Here is a 19,112-nt window from a genome sequence, read left to right on the forward strand (position 1 = left end):
TACAGATGAAGAATGAGATTCAGAGGAGTTAAGTGATTTGCCCTTGATTATTAACCTAGTAACCACTGGAACTGGAATTTGAACTCAGGTCTCAACTCCAAATCTGGCATATTACTATACTACTTTTCCTAACTATATACCACATGTCCCTAAAATGAATACAAATAAGTAAAAGGTATTGCTCAATATTTTAAATGCATGAAGGTCTGCAGAAGAAATGGAAAATGTAAAGATGACAGAATAAAGAAATATAGAGATTTTATTTCTGATATATTTTATTTGAAGATAAAATGTCCTACAAGTAAAATGGAATATTTGGAAAGATTGGGCAAGGAAGTGAAATTAAAAAAAAACTTTCAGAAAAACCTTTAAGTTTTTCCCATTTTTTTTCCGTCCAAATACATGGTAAAAAATTTTTTTTCAATAAACTTCCAAGCTTTATCTCTCACTTTAAACCTTAAAATTTAAGGGAAACATTCTAAGGGACCTATGAGAAAGAATGCTATCCACATCAAGAGAAAGAATTGTGGGAGCAGAAACACAGAAGAAAAACAACTGCTTGATCACATGGATCAATGGGGACTTGATTGGGGATGTAGAATCTAAACAATCACTCAGAACGAATATCAATAATATGGAAATAGGTCCTGATCAATAACACTTGTAAAACCCAGTGGAATTGCACGTTGGCTATGGAAGGGGGTGGGAGAAGTGGAGGGAAAGAACATAAGTCATGTAACCATAGAAAAATTTTCTTAATCAATAAAAAAATAAAAGATAAAATAATTTAAGGGAAACAGGATCTATCTATCTAGTGATACATATACATACAAAAAATAAGTCATAAAGGTCTAAATTTCAGAGGAAGAGAGTAGACTGAACTACATCTGTCAAATGGAAAGGAGCTTTTAATGATCTTAAAACTCCTTCCTGAGAGAAGAAAAAAATATTTTAAGCATTATTCTGCAAACTATGGATCCCTATAATAGGGATAGTTGACATTAATATAATGCTTTAAGGATTGTAAAGCATTTTACAAAATACTCTCTCATTTGATCCTCTTGACAATCCTGGGAAGTAAGTACTAGTTTATCTCCATTTCATGGAAGGAGAAATTGAGACAGACAGAGGTTAAGTGACTTCCCTAAAGTCACACTGCTAGTAAGAATCTGAAGGCATATTTGACACAAAAGATGACTGAAATGGCAAAGTAGAAATGAATGCTGAGCATATTATCCATGATGAATTCTACTCACAAGGTCGTATAAATAACAATCAATAAATATGTTATCAAACAAGAAGAAGGGACAGACAGTAACAAGGAATAAAAGAAGTCTATTCAGAGGATTTCAGTGTTACCCAAAGACTTAGAAAGAGGTCTCTAGGATCATGAAAATATCTTTTAAAGAGGAGTTATGAGAGGAAATGTGAAAACATCACACAACATGACAAGAGTGTGAATAAAAAATATATATGTATGATGTACTTATGTTATAGCTAATATGATTATAATTTAAATTAAACATAAATTATATATTTTATAAATTGCATACATAACATGTAAATATATTATAAAATATATTGCATATATAAATATAATAAATATTATATAATATATTAATGGAGCACTTATACCAATAAGAGCAAATATTCTCTAAAATTTTGGAATTGGGGTGGTAGCATCAAAAGATATATACCATATTACTGGTTCCCATATATTGGTTTGGCAAACTACTTGGGAGTTCACCAATAATCCAAGGAGTTTACATGAAAAATTCTTTGGTGGAGCCTTAAGCAGTACATTGTAAAGAATATTATGAGTAAAAATTTGAGATATCTTGGGTTTCACAAAACGTTTTTTGGGGAAAGAGGGAAAGATGAAAGGGGCTGTGGAATAATAGACATTGGGAATCACTATACTAAATGCATCCAGAATAACCTAATTTCCAACTTATAGTATAGTTTAATAGTACTCCAATATGCAAAAGAATGTAAAATCTTTGATAATTTCTTAATAATTTTGTGTGTATATGTGTATTTAGCAGTTTGATAGTGTAGTAAATAGGGTAAAGGTCCTAAAGTCAGGAAAATTCATCTTCTTGAATTCAAATCTAGCCTCAGACACTTTCTGGCTGTGTGCTCCTGTACAAGTCACTTAACTTTGTATGCCTCAGTTTCCTCATCTGTAAAATGAGCTGGAAAAGGAATGGCAAACCACTCTAGAATCTTTGTCCCCCCCCCAAAAGACCCCCAAACAAACCCAAATGGGGTCATGAAGATTTGGACACAACTGAAATGACTGAACAACAACAAATTTGTTAAATGAAAATACAAGCCAAACTTCTTTATTAACTATATATGAAAGTAATCTTAACAAATACACCAAGTCAGTAATTTAACATTATGTCAAAGAGAATTCCAATTAAGTATAAGCTAGTAGAACTAAACATTTAGTGGTTAAAATATTTTAGTAATACTTCCTTCACAAGATTAAGCATTCATAGAATATCAATGCACCTCTTAAATACAAATATAATTCAAGGGGTCATAGACTTAAGAGCTGGAAGACAAACATTAGGGGTCATCTAATCCAATAGCTTCATTTCAAAGAGAGCCAAACTAAGGTGCAAAGAGGTGAACCATTAAGTGTCATTTTGTGTACTCATAGCCACTAAATGACTTCTATGCTAAATGTTACATAGTCTCTGGAAAAATAACATGAAGATGCAGAAATGTAATACATTTGTAAAAATTTGCAGGAAGTTATTTCTTTTGTTGGTCTTGGTGGCTCGTAGTTTTTTAAAAGGCATAAAGCTACAGGGTACATAAATGGGAAATTGAATTCTAAACCTGTGCAAACATTGCCAAAACTGCTCATAACAATTATCACATGTGTTGTGCACCCAAGACTAGACTAACTGGCCTATAACAAAGCTTCATCACAGAGAACTCATTTATATTTAAGGGAAATGTTAATGTTAATTTCTATGTTCAAGACATCAGGTAAACGGAAATCATGCACTTGTGATTTCTTCTACTCATCTTCACAAAAAAATAACTACAGGAAATACAATTTGGTTAAATATTAAGATTCAGGAATAAAAACCTAACGGATAATGTTAGCATATAGTATTTTAATACTTTTAATTCTGAACTGACCAAGGCAAAGAGAGCATAATGTTACCAAAAGAGGCTTAAAATAAGAGACTATGTTAGAAATAAAAGAGAATTAATTCTGGAGTTATTGGAGGGTTGTTATTTTTTTTTAAATAGCATCTGGCATTTACATAGTATCTTAAGGTTTACAAAGTACTTCTTATAATCATCCCTTTTGATCTGCTGTGAGACATGATTCAAAGCTGCTAAAAAACTGTATAAAGCTTTAAAATGTTCCATAACCTTAATATTTGTAGTTGTCATACTATACCACCTCGTTCATGCTCTGTAATGGCACAGCAAATGACTCCAGCTACCACCTATCCCTACCTGCTCCAACTTTCTACCGCAATAACAAAAAATAAAAATAAAAAGACTATGTCACCGTATTTTTTAAGTGCTAATTTTTGTTGAGGCTTTTGAAATATAGGTTTGAATATGAAGTGTAAAATCATTTGATAAACTTTTTTGCATAACTTGAATTTTTGAAATGCCTTTAATTTACCTTGTCAAGACAAATGCTGAACAACACACCACATTTTGAGAATCACTAACTTAGGTTATTAAGAATGAAATTAAAATTCCTGTAAATGATTTGGTTTAATCAGAAATTAAAAGTCTACCAAGCATATCACTAATATGTTTCCACATAGCAAAAATGGAAAAGGGTACAGAGAATTTGATTCAGGAAACTATTGTTCCCAAACTAATACTGCAAAAAGGTAAAATTCTGCACTAAAAGAACACTCTCCCTACTTTACCTCAACCTTCATTAGGACAAGATATTTGTTAGTCCACATCACTATCAAATAATTTTCAACTTCAAAGACACCTTCATTCCACAAGGAAAGATAATAACCTTTAATTTCCAAGAATATAAAAATGAAACAGATGACCCTTGTGGTCCTTGGCAAAGTCTTTTGTAAAACTAATACAGCCCCTTACTTCATTTTGTTTGTTAATTTGGAAGAAGGCAAGGAGTGGAAGAGAAAACCAAGAACAACTATCAATTAAGAAAGCAGCTAAGGAAAATGTTCCTTAAGAAAGATATTCCTAAAGAAAGAAATCAAGTGAAAGCTCTGGAAGGATCTGGTCTAAGATATCAAGTATAATCTGATTTCAGTCTTTTGTAAAACTGACCATCATTATAATTCATAAAATCTGTTGCTAAACAAATAAAACCTTCTTCAGAGAATTGGTGAGTTCAAAGATATAAAATTTAACTCAGAAGAATAAACCATTTCCAAGAAAACATTTTTAATGATAACAACTGAAGAAGAAAGAACAGAGAAGAAAATCCTTTACAGCTAGGTAAAAGGCTCATTCCTTTCAGTCTTTTTTTTTTTTAAATGTCTAAGATAATCAAAGGAAGGAATAGCTCAATCTCCTGATCCTGTTGCCAAATCTATAAGCAGAAGTGGTTTGGTAGAGGTGAAAAACACCTCACCATGTTTTCTGGGAGTTAGGCTCTTGGCCTTATAATAATATAGAGTAAATTGATTTTTTAAAAAAATATATAACAGTGATTTGTAAATGAAAAGATACTAGAAAAGAGGCTTCACTTCTAGTTTCACAAAGTCAGAGACAAGAGCAAACTCTCAGCCTCTTCTTGATCTTTTGGATTTGCTATAACATATCAATTGGAGAGAAGAAAAAGTAGGCGGATTTTTAGGAGAATTCTGGCTTTCTTCCACAGTATATAAGAAATCTACTAGAGTATAAAGGCAATGTTCTTTCAATGCTCATTTTGGTTTTGTGGGACGAGAGGCTTTATTTTCATGGTTAAATGGAGAGAGGGAAGAAGCCTCTGAATCTTATTTGAAAAATAATTTTGTCTGGTTGATCTTGTAGTCATCACTTGAAAGTTGTTCTCTCCTCATTCCTAGATCTTCGGCTCATCTGAAATGGAAGGTTAAAAAAGAAAAAAATATTCAAAATTTCTGACAGAGTTGCCTAAGATTTTTACTTTTCCACAATTCAACAAAAATAGAGCCTGTGGCTTAAAAAGTTGTAATTTGGGGCTTAAAAGAAAAAATGCATGTATACATATTGATTAAAAATATTTAGCAGGAATCAGAAGTTTTTTTTTAGTAAAAACCAAAACACAGGTGCATGCACAAAAAAATTAAAAAATGAAAATGAAATAAAAAGGCCAACAGCTTTAAGCTAGCAATAGATGTCTGAAATTAGAGTAAGAAACTTTCTTAGGAAATCTAATGGATGATAGTAAATTCATTAGTTTTGAATAGAAAAAAATAATTTATTCCTGACAGTGGGAAAGCAATGCAAATGCCAAATGCCAATAACTTCAATGCTACAAAAGTTGAGTTGTCAGTAAAGAATCTACTACAAAGGGAAATCTCAATGTCACCAAAAGCAAATATTCCTGATATCAGCTGCACAGAAGTCATCATAGAGACAGCAAATGAAGACCAAAAGGGTAGTATGGAAAAATATTAATAGCTAAAATACTCAAAATATATATTATTTAACTCTATTAACATGTACAAGGCACTGATGTTCTAAATTCATTTTAAGGTATTAGCACAAAACAGTAATATGTTAAAGCAGAGAAAATTTTGTACATTTATATTAAAACTAACTTTAACCTTGTGTTAGAAATTATGTCACTTCCATTCAAACTTTTTCTGAACTATAATTCTTTTTTTGTAAATGTAATAAATTAATGCAAAGTTTTATAATTAGTGAATTATCTTGATGTAAGCCCTAACAATAAACTTCCTGGATTTGTGTGATCATACTCTTCAGAGTATCAAGCAAGCTACATAGGATAACTCTTCTGAAACCATAGGACAGTGATGGCGAACCTTTTTAGAAATAGAGTACCAGGCCCCGCCCAGACTGAGTGCCTTGACTGCCCCTCCTGGGCCACATGCTTAACCCCCGCCCCACCACCACATGCTATTATTATTTTGAATATACAGATAAGGAAAGTAAGATTGAAAGTATGATTTGCCCAAGGTTACATAGTTGATTAAGCATCTGTGGTAGAATTTGGACTCAGATCTTCTTGACTGTAGGTCCTGTGTTCTATACATTATACTACCTAGCTGATGCATAACCCTCTATAGGTGACTTGCTAGGAGTTTTTTTAATGTTTATGGTTTATTAATAAATTATTATAACAATGCTTATCCCAGAAAAATAAATTCTCACATTGGCTATGTCCAAAAATCTCTTTCTCATTCTTTATTTTTCCCATCCTTCCAAACTCCTCCTCTCTTCCCCAAAAGGCAAGTAATATGATAGAGGTAGTTTCTTTAATTTTTTCCTAATAATCTATTTATTTATTTAGAATATTTTTCCATGGTTACATGATTCATGATTTTTCACATCCCTCTTCCTTCCCTTCCTCCTGGAGCTAACAAGCAATTCCACTGGGTTATGCATGCATCATTGTTTAAAACCTATTTATATATTATTCATATTTGCAATAGAGCGATCTTTTAATGCCAATTAGGTGTTTCTTTTTAAGGATTTAGTTAATGTGGCTAAAAGTATCACATTTTTTCTATTTCTGGTCAAGTTTATCTTTACTTCTGATTCAATTCTCAGATATGTCACTATAAAAGGGCTTACCTCATTATAGGATAATAAAATCTTTGAAAATTAAAAAATACTTAATATTCAGAATATTACTCAAAATTAGGACTATACTCTAGGCTAATTTAGCTGAAGAGTAAGGTTTTTAGAAAACTACCTGAAGAAAATGAGCAGACCAGAATTTCTGAAGAGCCCTTTTACTCTTTGTAATTACTAAGTAAGTAGTTCTCTATCAGAACTATCCTTTAATTAGCCCTTTCCTTGCCCCAGTACAAATGCTGCATGAGAAACACCTTTGTTCTTTTCAATCTATTCCTCTAATAAATTCTTTTTTTCCAAAGTTTAGGGAAAAGAATAAAACTACCTCAATTTCAAACAATCAAGTATCTAATTATGCATAAGCCACTTAGAATCTGAGACATTTTCACAAATTTCTTTGTCTTAGAGAATTTCAAGAAATGTCCCTGCAACATCCAAAGGTCAATATATTACTTTCAAAAGGCTTTTTTTTTTCCTTTTTTGGAAACAAATTTTAGCTCCTCTACATATTTTTCCAAACTAAAGATAGGAAGGCTTCTCTATATAGCAGTATACATCTTTCACTGTTGTCTGAAGTCTTTTTTTTTTTTAATTAAAGTAAAGTATATGTTATGATGGGGTTGGGGGAGAACTATTTTAAGAGCTTCTGTGTTCTCAATAACATTTCTTGTTTTCTCAATGATGGGCCATCCAATTTTCTTATATTCGCAGAGTCATCACCCTTTGGTTAGTGAAACAATTCACCAAAGATAGGGAGGGGGTGAGGGATGATTTCTAGCAAGCTGTTTACTTCAATTAAATTCCTAAGGAACCCAAGCTATCAGCTTTTACAATGACAAGAAGCTTTGTCATCTCTCCTCAGGGATGCGATATTTCCTAAAACACATATCTGCAACCTCCCCAACCCTGACAAAGGAGAAAGGGAGAAAAAAGTTCTTTCAAGGAGCTTTGTTCAAGAGTTCAGTAATCTGGATGGTTAATATTTTAATGTTTCAAAGGAATCAGAACAAAGTTCTACATTCATGAGATTGAGACAAACTCATCTTAAAGCATGATCTGCATGTTATTTTTATACCAATGATCAATAATAATATATTTTTTTCTTTGTGTGTTCTACCTGCAGAAACTGTTTGTTAACTCCATAGTTCAAATCTTTTTCCATGTGGGATTTCAAGTACAGCTATTATAGGAAGCCAATGTTGTAAACATTTCCTTTAGCTGACGAATTAAGCACGTCTATCAGTGGGGTTTGTTATGTAGAGAAATTATCTGTTATTATCATCATAACAGGTTTCATGGTCATCTCACTAAGAGATAATAGATTAGGCAGGGAGAGAAAAGACTGAGGGAAAACAAGGATGGGAATGTTCAATTATTTTATTGAATTACAGAATTAAGACATGATTACAAATTAAATAGCAACAGACTAACAACTGTCCTATTCAACATCATGATTCTTTTCATTCTGCCTTGACAGCCTGTTTCCAGTTGAAAATGTGTAAGGTTAGTTTCAGTCTAGGCCAAGTCACTAATAAATGATCTATGTAACTCGGAACAAGTCATTTGAACTCTTTGAAGTTTGCTTTGTTCATCTATAAAACCAGGGGACTGAGATGGTCTCCCAACTCTAATATGATTCTATGCTCACTGTAAGGCAAAGTAGTTAGTACTTTTCCCAAAGATTAAGATTGTCACCTGAAGGACACTTGATTTTCAGGCTGAGGACAAAACTCTGGCTGGCCTTGAAAAACACTTTAGATGAGTCATACATTAATTGGTTTTACAGGAAATAAAAACACTCTGATCCAAAAAAATATTTTAAAACGTTCCAATGGAAGGACAAAAACTGATTTCATCTCTTTTCTGAGAGGGGGAAGAACACATGGCCACAGAGTATGTCAAGGGAAACAGGCCCCACCACTGAAGGAATAGAGATCTTTCCTAAATTTGACATTCAGTACCTTCATTTGAACACAAATAACTTAGATGAATGGTGGGTATTAGTAGTACACCAAAAATGGGCACTACCTAGAATGAGTTTTTTTTTTAATTCCATTGTCTATAGGAAAACAACAAAAATTTTAGAAAAGACTTGGAAGCACAGTACTTTTAGCAAGCTGTGATTTCCTCTGTATGGCTTTCATTTTATGCTTTTTTCACAGTGTCCAGCACTATACTGCTTGATAATAATAACAGATGACATCTAATGTAACACTTAAAGGCTTCCCAAACATTTTTACATTTTCTTTTATTCAATCCCCACAACAACCTTGTGAGGTAGGTAATATAGATAATATAATTTCCCCTACTTTATGGGAAGGAAGATGAAGAAACTGAGGCTGAAATAAGTTAAATGGCTTAAGCGACTTGCCCACAGGTCACAAAGCTAATGAAGAGTTGAGGCAGGATTCAAATTCTGGATTCTTGATTCTAGGTCCTGTACTACATAGAGTATGCCATATAGCTGCCATTGATTGGCATTTTTATGGATGAAAAAAATAGCCAAGGACAAGTTTCTTTTTTGTATACAAAACAGGAATTTCCATTAGTAAACTCACCATTTCCTTTAAAGCAGAATTTCTTCTTATGGTAAGCAATAAAACTGGATACAGCTCCTGCCAGTGCTACAACCACAGCACTTACAATTCCAGGTATTAATCCAGGAGAATCTTCTACAAAAAGTAAGAAAAAATAAACTTATGGAATTCTATTATAAATTCAAGGTTGACCTAAAAGGCAATGGAGAGAAAAAAGCATGATGGATCCAAACCAGCTATAGTATATTTCCAATGGTGACTTATGCACAAGAAATTTAAAAAAATAATCATCAAGGAAATAAATATGTAAGAAAAGGAGAAAGGTCAGTCATGGGATAACAAACAGCTCAAGTATTGTTCTGTACCTATGAAATATAAAAAGATCTAGAGAATGACCTCCAGAATGTTAGACAGATTCTCTGTGAGGTATCTATGGAAAAAAAATGCTAACAAGAAATCACTTAAGGTGATTGTATCTGTACTAATAACGGGAAGACCTACATTGACAAGATCTCATTTTGCATTGAGGATTATTGACTCAACAGGAGAAAATTGGTTGAGACATGTACAAAGAAGCCCCTATTTTAGAGACAATTAAAAAATAACTTTCCTTTTATGTTTTAATTAATAACACTACAATTTATATAATAATTATAATTAAAAACATTACATTCTAAGTCATGACTAATTAAGGAGAAAAAGAAAACAGAAGAGAGGTTGAGGAAAGAAATTTGGAATCAATAGAAAAGGGCACAAAAAGAAAGAGAAACAAAATAAAGAAAGAAAAAGAAAGAGAAGGGAGCCAACAGACAAAAAGTCCAAAAGTGACAACGGAAAATACAGGGAAAATGAAAAACGGAAACAGTAGGTACACAGGTGATGGGAGGCATTGGTATAAATTAAACTACTTTTGTCATGCCATCCTATTCACTGAAGGTGCCCATTTATTAAGTTTTTCTTTTTCTTCTCAGTGACATCTTAATTAGCTTTCCAAGCATTTTAAATAGTCCTTTTTCCATTAAAAACTTGTCTTTTTTTAATTTTACAATTTCAAAGTTGTCTTTTTTTAAAATAAAGCTTCATTTTTACATGGAATTTTTAAGATTTAACACTTGTCTAAATTAGTTACATAAGTTTTGAAAATTGAATTTAGAATCCCAAAAGGCAAATCTAGACTTGATTGCAAGAGAAAATTAACAATTGGAGCTATCCAAATGTGCAGTGGGATGCCTTGAGAGATGCTGGCTCTCTCCTTCTCAGAGGTCTTAAGTCAAAGGGTGGTTGAATACTTTGGGACAAAGCGCAATGTAATTAATTATTTTATGGAATAAGGAAAGAATAGAGAAATAGACTAAACCCATTCAGTTTGACCATTTTGCCTCCTTTGTCTCACATAAGATGATAAGAACTCTAAGGCATTTGAAACTAAGCATACTCACCAGCTTTATCCTCATTATTATGCCTATCATCCTGACCTATAAAACATTAAAATACACACATTAGTTTCTGGCAAAAAATTAATCAGGAAAAAAAACTTGTGTAAAATGTTAATCAACTACTAGAAAGTTAAAAGTTAGTTTTATACTTATACTTATGGCATACCCTCTCAAAATGAATGAGTAAATAGACCTATATATCCAAAAGATAAACAGAATAAAAGCCTACATTTATTTACACAGTCCTTTGTAAAACTCTTTAAAAAAACTTTCCTTTTTAATTTATTTTTTACATTAAAATCCATAGGTATCTCCCTTCCTCCTTCCTTTCCCCATACTAGAGAAGGCATCATTTGAAAAACATATATTTGTATGTATGTGCATATGTATGTATAAAACAATGTCTTCCTTGTTTCTATTCATCAGTTTTTTCTCTGAAGATGGCTATACATAAATTATTCTTCAAACAATATTTCTGCTGCTGCATATAATATTCTCTTGGTTCTGATCATTTCACTAGCCATAATTTATTGTATGTCTTTCCATTTTTAAAATTAAACTGCTTATCATTTCTTACAAGGTAGCAATATTCCATCCAATCATTTGCCACAACTTATTTAACCATTCCTCAAATGATGGGAATGTCCTGATTTTCCAGTTTTTTGCCACTACAATGAGAGCTTCTATAAATATTTTAGAATGTATAGGTTCTTTTTCTTCTTCTTTTGATTTCCTTAGCAAAGAAACCTGATAGTGATATTGCTGGATCAAAAGGTATACATAGTATTATAACTCTTTTGGCATAATTGCAGATTGCTCTCAAAATGATTAAATAATTTCATAGTTCCATCAACAGTGTATCAGTGTCACCACTTTTCCACAACCCCTCCAACATTTGTCATTTTGTCTTTTTATTATTTTAGCCAATCTGATAATTTTGAGCTGATATCTCAGTTATTTTGATTTGTATTGGAAATCATGAAGAATATAAAAGCTATGTTATCCATAAAAATATTCTAAATCATTATCGATTAGAGAAATTCAAAGCACTTTCTTCACAATAGCCCCCAAAAATAGGTGGCATAAATATTATACCCATTTTGCCAATGAAAAAACAGAAGCTCATTGTTCATGACATACCCAATCACACAGCTATTCATCTCTCATATAACTTTTTTTTTAAAACCTTTGTACTTCGGTGTATTGTCTCATAGGTGGAAGAGTGGTAAGGGTAGGCAATGGGGGTCAAGTGACTTGCCCAGGGTCACACAGCTGGGAAGTGGCTGAGGCTGGGTTTGAACCTAGGACCTCCTGTCTCTAGGCCTGACTCTCACTCCACTGAGCTACCCTGCTGCCCCTCTCCTATAACTTTTGAAAATTACCCATATAAAATGTAAGAGATAATAAAATATTTATTTACCCTAATTTATGAATTTCTATCGATTATGTTTTTAGTGTTACTAAAGCAAATTAATGAATTTTTATACTCTAAGAAGAAACTAATGAGAAATTTTTTTCACCTCCATTTCTGCAGTTCAACTTTTTAAAAAATGCCATAACTGGATTGACATATAAATAAAAGAGGCTAAACTGGGTGGAATGGATTACTACTAATATAAAAACAAGCCTTTTCTTTAAGTCACAGGTCAGCCTTGTCTGTGCCAACATTTCTGTCAATGTACTTGAATCTCCAATTCTCTCTCCATCCATACCTATGTCCTACAATCATGAAAAAGAAGGTAGTGCCTTACCAGCAGTAAGTTAACAAATCAAAGGCAGTATTTAAAATGGAAAGAAAACTTGGTAAAATTCAAGAGACTTGAATTCTGATCTATGATTTCTCAATAACTAGTTATGTAACCTCTCTGAGCTTGTGTCTTTGTCAATAAATGAAGGAGCTTAACTACATAAATCCAAAGGTCTCTTCCATTTCCAAAAGACTGTGATATGAAGAAAACTATCAAAGGAATTATTAAAGTAAGAAAATTTTTTTATAAAACTCAGAATGTTTAAATTGATTGATGAGCATTATCTCTCTGAAGAACTTCCTTGATTAAAATTAATACAATGATTTTAACACTATTCCAAGATTTAAAAAAATAAATTACTAAAGTACATCAAGGCCTTTGCAAAAACAGTCATTTAAAAGACGTATCAACTATGACAGGAAGGTAAAATGAAAAAGTCAACACAGCAGAGAATGAGTGGCTATATTTTCTTCAGGTCACATACAATTAACAGTGAAACAATGAGAATTAAGATATCGCATAATCATCATTAAATAAGTTTAATATATGAGACCACTGCTTTTTAATCATTCAAAATTTTAGATTTCCCATTAACTCTATACTGTATGCTCAGGTCTTCCATGGGAGAAAATATGAGAAGGTAAAAAAGCCACTTGTCTACTCAATTCAATCTTTAGATTATAATCAAAGACCATTCCCATCCAAAAGGATTCCAAAGAAAAAGAATCAGTTTCCACCTAAGATCCACCTAAGGCAGTTTAAGTTTGCCCCCAACCTATCCCTTCTTGATGAGATATAGGGTCCAACAACAGTCTTTTTTCACCTCAGGGTCTGGATTTGTAAAAATCAGGGCTAAATTTTCTTTGTGCTCCCCAGATTGAAAGATAAGCAACACATGAATTACTGGTATGGAACAGAGAGTATAAATGGTTTTATACCTTGAAATACTTCTTACTACATGTTTTTTTCCTAGGGTTAAAACATTATTCAATTCATCTTAATATCTGATGTCATCACACTAATTTGTATAGAATTTCACGGTTCTAAAAAATGATGTCATACAACTGTTTATTTCAACAAGCCAGGTATAGAACTTTTAAAATATATTATTTAATAAGCAATTCAACTGGCCAACAAAACATTTTTAATAGTCTACTGTGAGAAAAACACTATATAAGCGACAGAGTACAGAGTAAAGCCCTTGCCCTCCAAGAAACTACATTCTAAATTGAAAATACTAAATATATGATAGAAAAGTGGCAGAAACAAAGATCTATAGATATCCATCAACAGATTGTAATGATATATAAATCAGAGAAGTAAAATTGTGGAATCTCAGCATCCAAAGGGACATAAAAGACCATTTAATCCAGCTCATATCAGAACAAACACCTCACTACAACACATCTCACAAATGGTAATCCAGACATTTCCTTGAAGATTCTGGGGTAGGCAGGGAAGAACCTACTACTTCCCAAGGAAACAACTCATTCCATTTTGGATGCATCTTACTGTTAGGAAATTTTGCCTTATGTCTTTGGGAATTCTACCTGTTCTCCCAAGTTTTGCCCTCTGGTCCCAAGTACAACAGGTTTAATCCATACTTTACAATGACAGTCCTTCAGAGATTTGAAGACAACTATCATGTAGAATCGAGGTATTTACTGAAATTCCTGAAGCATGGGATTATCTTCTACATCATATTATAATTTCCTAAAGGGCAGAGAATTATCCTCATAGAGGATTTTGGCCAGTGCTATGAAAGATGATATAGGGCAGTCAGGGGTGCAGTAGGTAGAGCACCAGGTCTGGAGTCAAAACCTGAGTTCAAATCCAGCTTCTGACACCTACTCACTAGGCATGTCATTGAACCCTATGTGCCTCAGTTTCCTGATCTGTAAAATGAGCAAGAGAAGGAAACAACAAATCACTCCAGTATCTTTTCCATAAACACTCCAAATGGGGAAACAAAAAGTCAATGTGACTGAAACAACTGAACACCAACACATGAAAGATGACCTCGCTGACTATGGAGGAAAAGCATTGTAAACAGATGAAATGGAGAATGAAATGACTTGGATGCAAAACAGAATGAACGTTTAGCATACATAATGACAATGACTTTTCCTGTGATAATTTATGTAGATACATACTATATTTTGGAAATAATTTGCCTTTAATAACCCCAAACCCAATAGCTATCAAAAATTTAAAATTCTAAAAAAAAAGTTTAAAAAAATATTCATATCCTAAGAAGCAAATTCTGACTTTTTAAATGGTGTGTCCATATCTGTTTAGGAAGTCATTATATAATTTGTCTAGAGCTATTTGTTATATTTAAATATATTCTAATTTTCAGAGGAAATTAAAATATTTGACCCTTTAAGAATAAGCTTGACCTAAAGCAATTATAAAGCTTAAGGCTTAGCAAAGAAGTAATTCATTGTTAAGCACAGTAGCTGGCACACAACAGCACTGATAGACAACAGCTTTAAATGAATGAGTTGGTAACTTAATTACCAATGCAGCATTTTCTTAATTAGAAGAAAATTATAGATTTAGATATTGGTTTTATATAGGGAATGATACAAAATGTCATCTTCTTCTCTTACTATATTTTTTCTAACTTCGAAGATGTAAGAATGCAGAAACAGAACTATAAAACAGAAGTGTTTTAAAGCTTTCCCTGAGTTTTTTTACATTCTCACGATGTAGTGAGTAAAGTGCTAACATTAAAATCAGGATTTGGGTTCAAATCCACCTCCAATATTTAATACTCATATGACCACTGACATGTCACAGTATTTCTAGATTTTAGATAGCTAAAATAATATTTTATGAAATATTAATAAGATGATTTCCATAGTATCTTCCTCATAGGAAGTTTGTGAAACTCAAATGAAATGAATTTGAAATGTTTGCAAACTTTAAAGAATTATAACAATGTCAACTATACATGTTATGATTACATGAAGGGAACAGACTATTTAGTGAAAGGTGGCTAGCTGAGAACAACTGAGTACTATCAAGAGCAAGGGTCGGCAACCTTTTTGGCCGTGAGAGCCATAAACGCGTATGGAAGGAGTAGGATGGAGGTAGAAGGTGCTGGAATATGGGGGCGGGGGGGGGGGGGGGGGGGGCTGAGGGGCCCCGCCTGGGGCACATCCTGGGGCTCTGCCCTGACTGGCCAGTCAGGAGGTGGAGCCAGATATGGCTCGAGAGCCAACATTGCCAACCCCTGATCAAGAGTAAAGACAATTTCCAGTGTCAAGAGCAATGGATAACATTGAATGAATTAACACTAAAGCTACTGGTGCATTTGCCTGATGGCCATGGACAGGATTAGGTTCCAGAGTTTTCAGATACTCCAGAAGCACTTCAAGTCATAAAAAATTAAAAAATTTTCTAAAAATATAAAGAAAATGCTAACACAGTGAATAAAAATAAGTAGGTTTAGTGAGAGATAATGCTTAATTTGTACCAAATTGCATTCCTTGCAATTATATGCTTAATTATATTTCTTCCTGTTTCAGTCTGTTACATCTTTACTTATTCTTATAACAGAGATCATAATTACAAATTAAAGGTGAATTATGCTGGTTGTTTTATTATATTTGTTTAGGAAGAAAACATTATTCAGAGAATATGTTATTCTTCCTATTAAAAATATTTTTACTTTAAGTTCCAAATTCTCCCCTTTCCTCCAACCCATCCTGCACCCATTAAGTAAGCAAGAAATGTGATATTCATATATATAAAAATATATATGAAGTCATGAAAAGTATTTTTATAGTAAAGTTGTGGCAGGGCAAGAAAAATAAGGTGGAAAAATGCCCTTCAATCTAACCTCTGGAGGAGGATTGCATTTTTCATCTTTAGTCCTTTGGAATTGTCATAAATCACTGTATTAATCAGAGTAGCTAAGTCTTTCACAGTTATAGCTGTTACTACAAACAATGTGCTCCTAGTTCTGTTCACTTCATTTTGCAACCATTCCTATAAGTTGCAGGGTTTTTTTTTTTTCTAAAACCATCCCTTTCTCCATTTTAACAGCATAAAAATATTACATCACAACCTGTTTAATCATTCCTCAAATGATGTGTATTTCCTCTAATCTCCTGGATATGAAGTGGTACCTCAGAGTTGTTTTAATTTGCACATCTCTAATTACTTGTGACAGAACTTTTTTTTTTTAAATGATGATAACTTTGATTTCTTTTTCTGAAAACTGTAGGTTCATATCCAATTATCAATTGGGTAATGTTTTTTTCATTTAAATAAAGTTTGCTCAGTTCCCTATATATTTGAGAAAGAAGATATTTATTATAAAAATTACTGTAAATAATGTTTTCCCAGTTTCCTTTGTTCATTTTACATTTAGCCACAATGATTTTGGGTAAAATCTTTAAAATATAGTATAATAAAATTTATCTATTTTACTCTTCATGATTCTCTCTATCTCTTGTTTGGCCATAAAACTCTTCCCTTTTCTATATGCCTGACAGGTAATTTTTCCATGCTCCTCTAATTTGCTTGAGACATCATCCTTTATGCCTAAATTACATACATACTTTCAGTTTATCTTGATATACTGTGTGAGTATACACCTATAGTTTCTGTCAGACTGCTTTCCAGTTTTCCCAGTAGTCTTTGTAGAATAGAGATCTTGCACCAACAGCTGGGATCTTTGGGTTTGTCAAACATTACGTTACTTCTGTGTTTTGTGCTAATCTACTCCATTGATTTAATCTAATCTATTGATCAACCATTCTACTTTTTATCCAATGCCAGGTTGTTTTGATGATTACTCCTTGAGAGTATAGTTTGAGATCTGTCACTGAAGGCCACATTCATAATAAAAAATTTATCCCCTTGATATTTTTACCTATTTTTTCTCCAGTTAAATTTTATTACCTTTCTTGCTCTATAAAAATATTCTTTAGGTAGTTTAATTGGTATAGTACTAAATAAATTAATGCGGGTAGTATTATTTTTTATTATGTTGGTTCAGCCTACTCATGAACAATTAATGCTTCTCTAATATGTCTGACTTTATTTCTGTGAATAATGTTTTATAACTGTGTACATACAATTCCTGTGTGTATCTTGGTAGACTCCTAAATATTTTATACTGTCTGAAGTTATTTTAAATGGAATTTCTCTTTCTATCTCTCCTTTCTGGGTTTTGTTGACAATATATACAAACACTGATGATTTATGTAGGTTTATTTTATACCATGCAATTTTGCTATATTTGTTAATGATTTTGACTAGTTTATTATTTTTTTTTTAGTTTTTCTCTGGCATTCTCTTAAGTATACTATCATATCATCTGAAAAAGTGATAGTTTTGCTTCCTGATTACCTATTCTTATTGCTTCTACTTCTTTTTCTTTCTTCCTATTATTTGTGCCCAAAAAGCACCTACCAGTCCTAAATATAAAGTCTTTTTTTTAATAGGCAATGGGGGTCAAGTGACTTGCCCAGGGTCACACAGCTAGGAAGTGTCTGAGGCTAGATTTGAACCTAGGACTTCCCATCTCTAAGGCTGGCTCTCAATCCACTGAGCTACCCAGCTGACCCCCTAAATATAAAGTCTTATGCATGGGACTTACACCTTATTAATAGTCACTAACTGGTAATTTATGGGAATGAATGATTAAGAACTTTTTAAAAATAGCAAGCAACTACATGATTAGCTTTGTATTTCCAAATCTAGCAAATGTCTGAATCCTAGATAAATAATAGTCTATGATTTGGCATGTTACCCTCCAAGTATCAGACTATATAAATTCACTTAAGGACAAAAACTATCTTCTCTTTTATTTGTAGTTTCCCAAAATGCTTTACAAATAAGAGGTGCTCAAATGTTGACTGACAAAAAAAATTAAAGTTATAATAAATGATATTCATGATACCTCCTGAGTGAGTATGCCCTTTGAGATCATCATCTGAAAAGTCACCTACAAAAGGGAAAAAAATAACATTAGAATTGCTAAGCAAATTTGATATTGTATTCATCAGTGTGCTATTCTATGTTCTGCAAGGCATACAGCCATAACAGAAAAGTAAGTATGCAATTACCCACATTTTAATTTTTCACTATCTTCTGAAAAATATATCAACAATGATGTTAAGATAGGCTTAAAAGAAACTCACCTAATCAAGGCTAAGCCACATTAGCAGAGTGTCTTGCCAGGGGATAAACTGCAGCCCCTGTGACTGATAAGACAGGTAAGTGGGACCAAGTAAGCTGTAGTTAGGTCTGCAGGGGAAGGCAGATCAGAGTTAGTACTAGGGGATATATAAATGGCAAAGTCAAATGGAGACATAAGTGGCAAAGACAGGATAAGCCATGAGTTAGAGCCAGATAGGTAAATGAAAAGTCAAAGTAAACAGAGTATGATGGGATCAAGCATTTAAAAAAAAGCAAACTGAGAAGACAGAGGATTAAGCATGAAGAAGGCTGAAAATATAGAGGTCTAGAATGAGGTTTTGAATAGCTCTTGCATTTGGATAGCTTTTCCCTCCCTCACAAAGGCAAACAAAAGCCTCATGTTAGAATCAGGGACCAGGAGGTTGACTAGAGTTATCTTGGTCTCAATTCCCTTACATGGAAAATGAAGTTTAGAT

The 19,112-nt window shown here is 32.8% G+C and overlaps 1 protein-coding gene across 2 annotated transcripts in view; it reads right to left on the minus strand.

Annotated features, from left to right (window-relative positions):
- The window catches only part of CD99 (CD99 molecule (Xg blood group)), a 72,582-nt gene that overhangs the window by 9,297 nt on the left and 44,173 nt on the right, over nucleotides 1-19,112 (minus strand). Inside the window, exons 6-9 of one of the 2 annotated variants that reach the window (XM_044670394.1) lie at nucleotides 18,398-18,442; nucleotides 10,736-10,771; nucleotides 9,318-9,431; nucleotides 2,319-5,055 (exon numbers count right to left, since the gene is read on the minus strand). In XM_044670394.1, the coding sequence (XP_044526329.1) occupies nucleotides 5,039-5,055; nucleotides 9,318-9,431; nucleotides 10,736-10,771; nucleotides 18,398-18,442 (212 nt within the window). In that variant the 3' untranslated portion in view covers nucleotides 2,319-5,038. Of the gene's footprint in view, nucleotides 1-2,318; nucleotides 5,056-9,317; nucleotides 9,432-10,735; nucleotides 10,772-18,397; nucleotides 18,443-19,112 lie in introns of those variants that run through there. The other variant, XM_044670393.1, reaches the window with a different exon arrangement.

This window comes from Gracilinanus agilis, chromosome 3, assembly GCF_016433145.1.
Source record: "Gracilinanus agilis isolate LMUSP501 chromosome 3, AgileGrace, whole genome shotgun sequence".
Classification (NCBI taxonomy): domain Eukaryota; kingdom Metazoa; phylum Chordata; class Mammalia; order Didelphimorphia; family Didelphidae; genus Gracilinanus; species Gracilinanus agilis.